Source organism: Gymnogyps californianus, chromosome 20, assembly GCF_018139145.2.
Source record: "Gymnogyps californianus isolate 813 chromosome 20, ASM1813914v2, whole genome shotgun sequence".
NCBI classification, from domain to species: domain Eukaryota; kingdom Metazoa; phylum Chordata; class Aves; order Accipitriformes; family Cathartidae; genus Gymnogyps; species Gymnogyps californianus.
The window spans coordinates 13,038,826-13,048,266 of record NC_059490.1 but is presented as its reverse complement, the minus strand read 5'-3'; the positions used below and the strand labels follow the sequence as shown (position 1 = coordinate 13,048,266).

The 9,441-nt window shown below is 42.3% G+C and overlaps 1 protein-coding gene across 1 annotated transcript; it reads left to right on the top strand.

The window, feature by feature from the left end:
* Positions 1-1,293: 1,293 nt before the first annotated feature.
* Positions 1,294-8,956, top strand: TEKT1 (tektin 1). The gene is made up of 8 exons (XM_050908859.1): positions 1,294-1,330; positions 4,200-4,443; positions 4,840-5,005; positions 5,297-5,425; positions 5,863-6,006; positions 7,281-7,503; positions 8,127-8,323; positions 8,600-8,956. Exons 2-8 carry the CDS (start codon positions 4,254-4,256, stop codon positions 8,757-8,759), a joined length of 1,209 nt encoding a protein of 402 aa, XP_050764816.1. The 5' UTR covers positions 1,294-1,330; positions 4,200-4,253; the 3' UTR covers positions 8,760-8,956.
* The last annotated feature ends 485 nt before the right edge of the window (positions 8,957-9,441 follow it).

Below are 9,441 nucleotides of genomic sequence, written 5' to 3'. Positions count from 1 at the left end.
TAGATCAGGTTGCTCAGAGCCCCATGCAAACTGACCTTCAATATTTCCAGGAATGAGGTATCTACCACCTCTCTGTTCCAGTGTTTTGCCACCCTCATTGTAAAAAATTTCTTCCTTGTATCTAGTCTAAATCTACTCTCCTTTAGTTTAAAACCATTACCCCTTGTCTTATCACTACAGGTCCTACTAAAAAGTTTGTCCCCATCTTTCTTATAACCCCCCTTTAAGTATTGAAAGGCCGCAATAAGGTCTCCCCGGAGCCTTCTCTCCTCCAGGCTGAACAATCCCAACTCTCTCAGCCTGTCTTCATAGATTATTCCAGACGCTAGTGGAACACCAGAATTCAGACCTGTTATGTTAGTCTGCTTTGCAATTTCGGCAACGTTGAAAACAAGCAGTTAATGATGCTGCAGTATCAGCTCAACGTAGAGAATGCTCCCACTTCAGCGTACTCACAGCAGTTTGGATGACAGTTTAATCCTCTGACGAACGAGACTATCAGTGGTATTTTTAATGCATCTAATAAGGAACATGGCAACACATTTAATTTAGTCTCATTAATGCTGGTTATTTAGACTCCTCCACAGAAAACATAAGATATTTTTCCAGAGTCTGAGGACTTTGGCCACTTCTTCATAAATAATGAACCCAGTTTCTAATTCCAGACCCAATTCACCAAGGTGAGGAACTGCTCCTTTGTAAAATCCTTTACAAAGGCATTAGTATGGGATGTGGTACGTGAACAGCATTTCAGCAGCACAGAAGTTGGTGTTACCTTACCAATACTTCTATACCGAGGAGGATTGCTTTTTCATCCAGCTGTAACTGTGCTTGTACATGTTGTGTGGGAAAGGTGATGCAGGCTTCAATACACCCAGCAGTGCCACCCGCACAGAACGCAGTGGAAGGCACTATGCGACGCCTCACTCGCCGATGAGGACGGCGCTGCCCGCGCGACCCTGCCGCCGCCACGCGCGCGGGCCTGCGACCGTTAGTGCGAAGCGCGCGCGGCTGCGGAGACAGCCGATTGGCTGCGGCGGCTGGAGCGGGGAGGTGGCGGGGGCGCGTGGCAGGCGTTGTGCTGCTGGCGGGAGGAGCCGGGCCGGCGCTCGGCGCGGCGGGGCCGTTACGTGCGGCGGCGGGCCCCGCTCTGCCTCGGCGTCCTTTTCTCCCCTTGATAATTGCTAGAGGTTTCCAGGAATTAACCAGCCTTTTCATTCCTTTCCAAATTGTCCGAATTGCCGAGTTGATTTTACCTCTGTTACTCGACGGACAGCACTGGCGTCAGCCTCGGGAAGTCTAATGATTTAACCCCTGAAAACCATCTGAGGTAAAAATAAAACTTTCTTATGTCGTATAATTCATACTGAAGGATCAGTTGTAAATTTCATATTAACAGTTTAAAAGGAAATAATCTCTTATGGTAAGCTAACAATAAAAAACAGATTTAGGGTTGGTAGCTACCAATGAATTACTTTATGATGGTGTCACTCACAAGTTGGGTCAGGACAGCATCAGATAACTGGGTTTCCAGAACAAAACTGCATGAAGTCCAACAGATCTCACAATAACGTCTTGGAGGACCATCACTCGGGGATTCCTCAGCTTTTAAAATGACCGAGCACTTTTTCAGAAATATAAGACATTCATTGTTCTCAACCACCATTCAGACATCTCAGCATTTCAGTTTATTATAAATCATTTTGTCATCCCTCTTTAATTTGCTCATATTTCTAAAAGCCTTGGAATGTTACTGAGAGTAGAGATAATAAAATTTTGTGGAAGACGACTAATATGCAGCCTGCTACATATTCTGTGACTCACGCTGGCCAAAGTAAACCTCTGTTCAAACTAGCTTCGAGTTCAGATCTACTTGAGTCATTGGAAATCTTTCAGTTATTATGGAAATGGCTCCAGTTCCTGCTCCAGCTGTTCATGTGACAAAAATTACTGCTTTCAGCTAACTCATTTTAGCATGTTACATTAAGAATCTGTTAAAAAAATATTCAGGGGGGGAAGGTATAATTAGACCAAGGGGGGCCAGAATGTACAAATCAAAGGACAGCTCATAGAACCATTGCTCTCGTACAAATAGTTGCAGACTTCATGTGTGCAGTACCATATAAATTGATTTGCAGGTCTGCCTCAGTAGTGATCTATGTAATTGATTCTGATCAGTGTTCAGCCTAGTCATAGTTTTGCTTTGCCTCGTGAATCAGGAGCGTGCCGAGTGTCTGTGACCACAGTTTTCCATCCTCCTGCATCAGTTAGCATATATTGTTCATTCTCCTTGCTTGCCTTGCACCCCATTCTCTGCTGCTTCTTGAATCTCTAGGTCCTTCTCCTGTCAGGCTAATGGCTTCAGTTCTAATGTCAACCCTGTCTTCTGAAGCCTGTATTTTTCTTTGGCTAACTCTGAAATACCTGCATTTTTCTATAAGACAGTGTTTCTTCAGCGGAAACCCCTTTTTGCTCCTCTGGAGTATGTGCAGATTTCTGTTTAACATGGCAGCTGGCATGAGAGGCACTGTAGTTACCGGTTTTAATGATCACTGAGAGAATTTAGCTACTGTTTGAAATTAAAGATTAGCAGCTTTCTAGCTGTCACTGCACTATATTTGCAGCCAACAATTGCAGTTGCTTCCCACTTTACTGTCTTGGACCAGCTCAACTTCTTTTGACCAATGCTACTTGCTGCTTTATCACTTTGCAATCTCTTTGAACCCTGTTGGGAACTCTGAGAAACGCTGCTCTAATCTAAACTACATCAGGGCTATATGGAGGGGGCATAACTGTACCATCTGATGTAATGCTCTTTTGTCTCCTTCATTTCTTCTGTCTGGCTCCCAATCTTTTTTTGTCCTAGTAAAGAATATAGTTGCCACAAAGATGCAGCATACTGCTATTTTATGACTGACATTTTAGATAGCTAGGTACTTAACATGCCTTTCATTTGCTTTCACAATCTTTATGCATTTCTGCAATAAATCAATGAAAAATTACTGTCTGAAGCTGTGGGAACTCTCAATTACTGTACAAAGAATACGTTTTTATTTCCAGACAGATCTTAACCGGGAATGGGTGAAAGGAAGCACCACTGGCTTGTGTGTGCTGTGCTTCTTCCACCTGGTGCAACAGCAGAAGGCTGCTAGAGGCAGTTGCTGTTCCCACAGCAACTGGTTTGTTTACAGTCCATGCTGTTCTGAGCCACCTCCTGCAATATTTAGTCGCACATTGAAAAAGAAACTATATATGCTGCTGCTGTGGAGATTGAGGCTGGAAGACAGTTGGGAGCAAACCCCCCTCAGTGAAGGGGAACTGAGGACATGGCACTTAGCCAGAGTTTGACCTTGGGAGCAGTCCAGCGTAGGAGCAGTATCAGCCAAGAGGTATGTGAGGGAGAAGGGGGATTGTTTTAAGGGTACCTGTGCTGGAGTGGAGGCAAAGCTGTGTGTTGCTGAGGAGCAGCTGTGTGCATTTGGGGTGAGTTGTCGCCTCAGGAACACTGGATGAGCATAGTGCAAGAATAGGAAAATTGATAATCAGACTGCTGTGACTTTGCATATATTTTGGGCATTGATTTCACCCTACATTAAACCAGTGTCCCCAGTATGCTTTGTTCTTTGTTCTGCTTTAGCCCTTCCTAGGCTTTTTCATTTCCTCATTTACCTGCTGTATTTTCTCCTTCAGCTTTTCAGGTCCTGTTTTCTTTTTTTTCCCCATCTCTTTTTTACAACCTAGAGTTCATCCACCTCTCCAGCCATATTCTTAAAAGGTGTTTACTTCTCCAGCCTGTGGGAGACTATTTATCTTTTATATTTGTTCACTTTTTCTCAGTTTTCTGTGATTGTCCATTTAGTAATTCTGTCCTTCCTCACAGGTCTCCTTTTCTTTCCCGTCTCTTCTCCCTCCTATTGCAGACAGCCCATATTTTCCTCTCAGTTCCACTTTCAAGCCTCTTTTACTCTGTCTCCTCCTAGCTTCCATTCCCAAGTTCTTTTGTTTCTTCATTCTGCCACTCCAAACTCTCTCCCCCACACCTTAGCAAAGTCTTGGGGAGCCTTAAGCAAGAAGTCTTTTCTTTTCATACCTGTATCATTTTGCAGGTAAAAAGGGGCAAGAATTTTTCTCACCCTCATGGACCTGTCTTCTCCCCTTCTTGCTTCTGCAGCCAAATATAACGCTATTCCTGTTTTCAGGTTCCACATTCCAAGAACTGACCTGCGTTATATCCAGAAACTTTCCAAAAAACAATGGCCAGACTGTTGCAAGCTCCACCCAAGTTTCATCCCTCAGAATGGGACATTGCCAACAAGATGCAGTGTGCCAGTACAGAGTCTCAGAAATCCAGGTCAGAGCGCGTGGTAGCTGAGAGCCAGAGGCTGCTGGATGAAATAGAAAAGACAACTCAGAAAACCCGAAGTGATGTCAACAAGAAAATAGGTAATCATCTTGTGTTCTGCAAATGTCAAGATGTGTTATTTGAGCTATATGTTTAAGATGGACTTAGAAAATTAGTTGATAGTGAATCGTGAATATATTGCAATGGTATGCTCTCTGATCTCATGGAAAAATTCAAAATATTTTAAAAAATATTTTGAGGCAGATCCTTTATTTTATAACAAATAAATTACTTCTCCAAAACACACAGAAAGCTATTCCACCCAAACCTCCTGACACAGGGTTGCAACACAAACCTCCTGACACAGGTAGCCTACAGCACTACATGCACTCCACTATGGAATAAGTATTTTTAGCCATATCTAAAATCTGACCCACAGTGCTCTGGCATATAAGATGGGCTTGTATTAATACCTGTTTGCAATTTTCATTCTGCAGAACAGAGACAGGAAGAAATAAAATTCTGGAAGCAAGAATTAGATAACAAACTTGAACAAATTGTTCATGAGACAGAGGTACTGTTGACTTTCAAGACTAGGCTGGAGAAATCTTTGGAGAGCTGCAAAGAGCCACTTGTCATTGCCCAAAAGTGTCTCCTGAACAGGTGAGATGATTAAGAAGAAAAGCATTCAGGGAAAGAAAAAAAATCTGGGTTATGAACCTTTAACAAATAATAACAAAGGCTGCAAACTAAGGGCCTGCTTCTCTTTGCAGTGGAGTCACAGTCTGATTTAGGCGTTATGACATTGGGGAACCAAGGCCATAAAGGAAAAACTTCCCATGAGGCAAGGAACAGCCTTCAATTTGGAAAGCTGGGCTTCATCATCTTCTGTTAGCTGCAGGCATTTGAACAATGATGTGGCTGATATTGATAGCTTTTCCTCTTTTTGTTTAGGCAGAGGCGAGCTGGGATTGACTTGGTGCATGATGAAGTGGAACAGGAACTGGTGAAGGAAGCTGAAGTCCTCCAGGGGGTTATTGCTTTGCTTGGACGTACATTGGAACAAACCAATGAGCAAATCAGGTGCAGAGGCAAAGAGCGTAACTGACCACTGATTATCTGAAAAGTAGGACAGCCATAATCCTGAGAAGTTGTAGGGTCAGGCTGAGCACAGGTCCAAAGCTACCTTCAGTGCTAAACAGTTACAGGAGGTCAGTCCTAATTCATACCACTCGATCAGTAATGGTGAGAGGTTCTGTTTGTTAGAACTCAAAGTACTTGCACATGATCCCTGGTCTTCTCATGATCCAGTCGTGTGCCTTTAATTCCAATGGGAATTGTACCATCCATTTATACGGAGGCAGCTTCATGCTCTAGATTTTGGGACTTTGCAACTAACAGTTCGTACAGGAAGAATTTCATAACAGCATTTGTATTACCTAATGCATGTATGCATGCTTGTTAGGGACACCTGTGAGTGCCTACACTTTCGCTCAACGTCTGTTTTTTTCTCCTCCTAGACTAAACCGTTCAGCAAAATACAACCTGGAAATGGATCTGAAGGACAAGTTCACAGCTTTGATGATTGATGATTACTGTGCTAGCTTGACAAACAACACTCCTGATATCAGATATGCTGATAATGCAGTGAAAATAGAAGGAAAGTAAGTGGTTATTTAGTTCAATGAACATATGATAATTATACAGCTAGTATGAGCTGTTCCAGTAATAGCAAGATTAAAGTAATTTTGTGTAAAACAGACTATATCTGTCCATCATCTGTCTGTTGTAGATTGTTTTTTATACTTCTGTCCATCACTTTAGTATCTGTGTAATATGTCTGTGAAATAAGCCACAATAATCATGTTCCCAGTGAACTGCAGTTTACTAAAAGTTTTTGAGGCTCACAGTTAGCTAAGGGAAAATTTCACACATTGCTTAAACCCAGAATAGATTTACTAATCTAACTTCTTCTCCTCTCCCAGGGTGTCCTAGTGGGGAGAACGCTGGACTGGGACACATGAGGTGTGGAGTCTGTTTCTGACTCAGTCATTAACCTGTCAAATGCGCCCCTTCTGTGTGGGATAGTGTGAATGGTTTAGATGGAGAAATAGCTAGCACAGAAAAACGGGCTGAAAAGAGGAAACATACTGAGAAAGCAGTGTGTGTGAGACAGTCTCCCAAGGACACTGTTGGTTGTGCGAGAACTGACGAACTTGGAACACCAAGAGACTGACAGCTCTTGCTGCTAGCACGTTAGTGTGCATCAACAACAGGTTGTATAACTCAGACCACACCCAGAGTGGTGTTGGCTGCTATATACAAATGACAATTACAACTTTATATATCCATCCAATGAAAAAAGGAACCCTCTGAGGAACTTTCCAAACACCTGCCTGCAAGCCACTGATGCACAAGTATGACCCTCTAATTCTGGGGATACAGTGGCAGGGTTGGCTTCCCAACTATTGCTCCAACCAGGCACTATAAGCAACTGTCTTATAGGTGGTGAACTGTGTGAGAGAATAAGTGAATATTTTGTGTGAATAGTTACCTGCTATTAATAGTAACAGCTAAATTATATTAGTAATAACAGCTTAATTAATGAAAGGTGTTGTAAGAAATCTTGGTTATTATTATCTGTGTTTCCCCCACAACAACTTAATCCTTTATCAGGGAAAGGAAAGTTATAACAAAGTTGCTCTGTGACTTTAGCAAATTTGTTTCCATCCTACCCTTGTCTACTTCATTCTGAAATGTTTGCGACAGGGAGGGTCTTTATTTTGTATCTGTAGAATTCCCAGCACAACTGGCGCTCTGGAACATGCAGTTAATAGTACTGCTTTGTTCTCAGTTTTGTGGAGTAATTATAGATTTATGAAGTCACAGAGGGCCTGATGCTGCCAGCTGATGACCTTTTATTTTGAATCTCTTTCAGTTTTATTAGCCCTGAAGACTGGCTAAATTTCTCAAACATAAATGTTGAAAAGGCTGACAAGCAGAGAAACAATTCTTTGGCACTGAGGGCGCTGATTGATGGCATCCTCTCGCAGACAGCGAATGACATGCGCAAGCAATGCGAGATGGTGAATATTGCGTTTAGAAATAGGGTGAAGGAAGTCAAGGATGCCAAGCACAAGCTAGAGACACTCCTTGCAATGGTAAGTGGTAGGGGACAGTCACTGAAAAAGTGGAAACAATGGGCTTCGGTTATCTACCAGTTTTCTCAATCCAGTGGCTTGAGGTACTTTGCTTTAAGAATTTTACCTTTGCAATATTGGCAACCCCTGTCACATTCCTCCTCCTCCCCCACAAGTCGTCTTAGATTTTATTTTCTCAGCTCTGTATGCACCACTACAGAGGTGAATTTCTGGAATCACTCACTCAATGTAAGTGTTGCTGTAGACATCAGTAAAGTCAGGATTTCCCTTGTGATTTTTAGTTACATGGGGCTTCTATAGAATTTTCACGATTGTGATATAAGAGCCTAATAACTTATAAAATCAGGGTCAATGTGCTTGAAATTTGATACATGAAATGTGAGTGTTAATATTAAAAATTAATTGCTGAGCGTAAATCTCCAGTTTCACTCAGAACAGTGTCACCTGCTTTCCAATGAAGGAATCATAATCCTGGCTGACCTTTGTAAAATATCCTTTGAAGAAATAACAAAATAATGAGTGTTACTGTGATTGTTATTACCGTAACTATTAAAGAAGATGTTGATGATTTCACCCATTGTCAGAGACAGTGTGCAGCACTTAGTTCTGTTGGATTTGTTAAGGTGATGGATGAGACTGCCTCACAGGAGAAGAATATTGCAGCCTTAAAGAAAGCAATCACTGATAAAGAAGGACCTGTTAGAGTGGCTCAAACCCGCCTGGAAGCAAGAAACCATCGCCCCAATGTGGAATTGTGTTATGACACAGTACAATACAGGCTGATTAGTGAAGTTCAAGAGATTACAAAAAATATTCAAAGGCAAGTGGAAATTATGAAAGAGGGGAAAATCTGTGGTATAGATTACTGGGTTAATTTAGTGAGTCAAAGTAACATTGAATCCCAGCTGTTCTCCCTGAGAGGTTGGGAATTGCTTTTCCCTTAAGGGCAGGACACTTTAAGGGAAGCTGCACGGATATTGTCTCTCTGTGAATCCCCTTCCATCTTTTTTTTTCACTCAGAATTCTTATCCCATATGAAAAAAAAACTATCCATGTGTTTTCAACTAATGTCTGTGTGTATTATTTTCCCTGTTAGACTAAAGGACACACTGGCACAGGCTGAGACAGAGCTGAAAGGTCTGAGCCGCCGACAGCTTTCCTTGGAGGAGGAGATCCAGGTCAAGGAGAATACATTGTACATTGACGAAGTGCTCTGCATGCAAATGAGAGAGTCTGTTTACATTAACAACTTCTGAAGCGGTCATACTGGGAGATTGTGTGTGCTCCAAAGAGCCAGCTCCTCCTGAAATTTTATTGACAAACCTCCAGATTTATTGTTTTGGCTCAATGCTGTCCTGGTTCTAGTTGTGCAAAGTAATTAAAACAGGCCTAGTACTTACAGCTATCTATGCTCTAAAATGCCTGATGAAATCTCCCACTTGGCAATAAAATTCCAGAAGAAGAGGAAATGTCCTTTCTTCCATGTTATTTATCTCATGTGCAACCAATGATATCCTTTGCCATTGAAAGGTCTAGAAGCTGTGGAAGCTAGAGCAGGAGTCTCCTTGTAAGTCACTTGTTGGTAAGCTGGGCAAGTGGGAGGGGTGACTCTCAGGACCAGCCATGGTATGTTTTGTTCTTAACATCTGCTGTTAAGAACTAGGCACAGGGTGTATATGAAACAACAGGAGGTAGGGACTGGTGACACACTGGATAGTGCATCTGACTGCATCTGAGTCAAGATCAAGCCAAGGCTGACTTTGGGCTAATCACTTCCTCACCCCATGTCTCAGTTTCCCTATCGGTAAAATGGAAACAACGAGATGGGCTTCATTGGTAAGGTGTTCGAAGCTCTACAATGAGAAGTGCTGAAAAAAGAGGAGGGCGTTATTTTTACTAGAGATGCCTGTAAGGGTGGAAAAGGTCTCACTGCTTCCT

Bases quoted from the DNA above. Each gene is read 5' to 3' on its own strand.
- TEKT1 (XM_050908859.1), top strand. From the start codon at position 4,254: ATGGCCAGACTGTTGCAAGCTCCACCCAAGTTTCATCCCTCAGAATGG. The intron at 4,444-4,839 runs GTAATCATCTTG...TTCATTCTGCAG, and splicing joins TGATGTCAACAAGAAAATAG to AACAGAGACAGGAAGAAATA. The intron at 7,504-8,126 runs GTAAGTGGTAGG...GGATTTGTTAAG, and splicing joins TAGAGACACTCCTTGCAATG to GTGATGGATGAGACTGCCTC.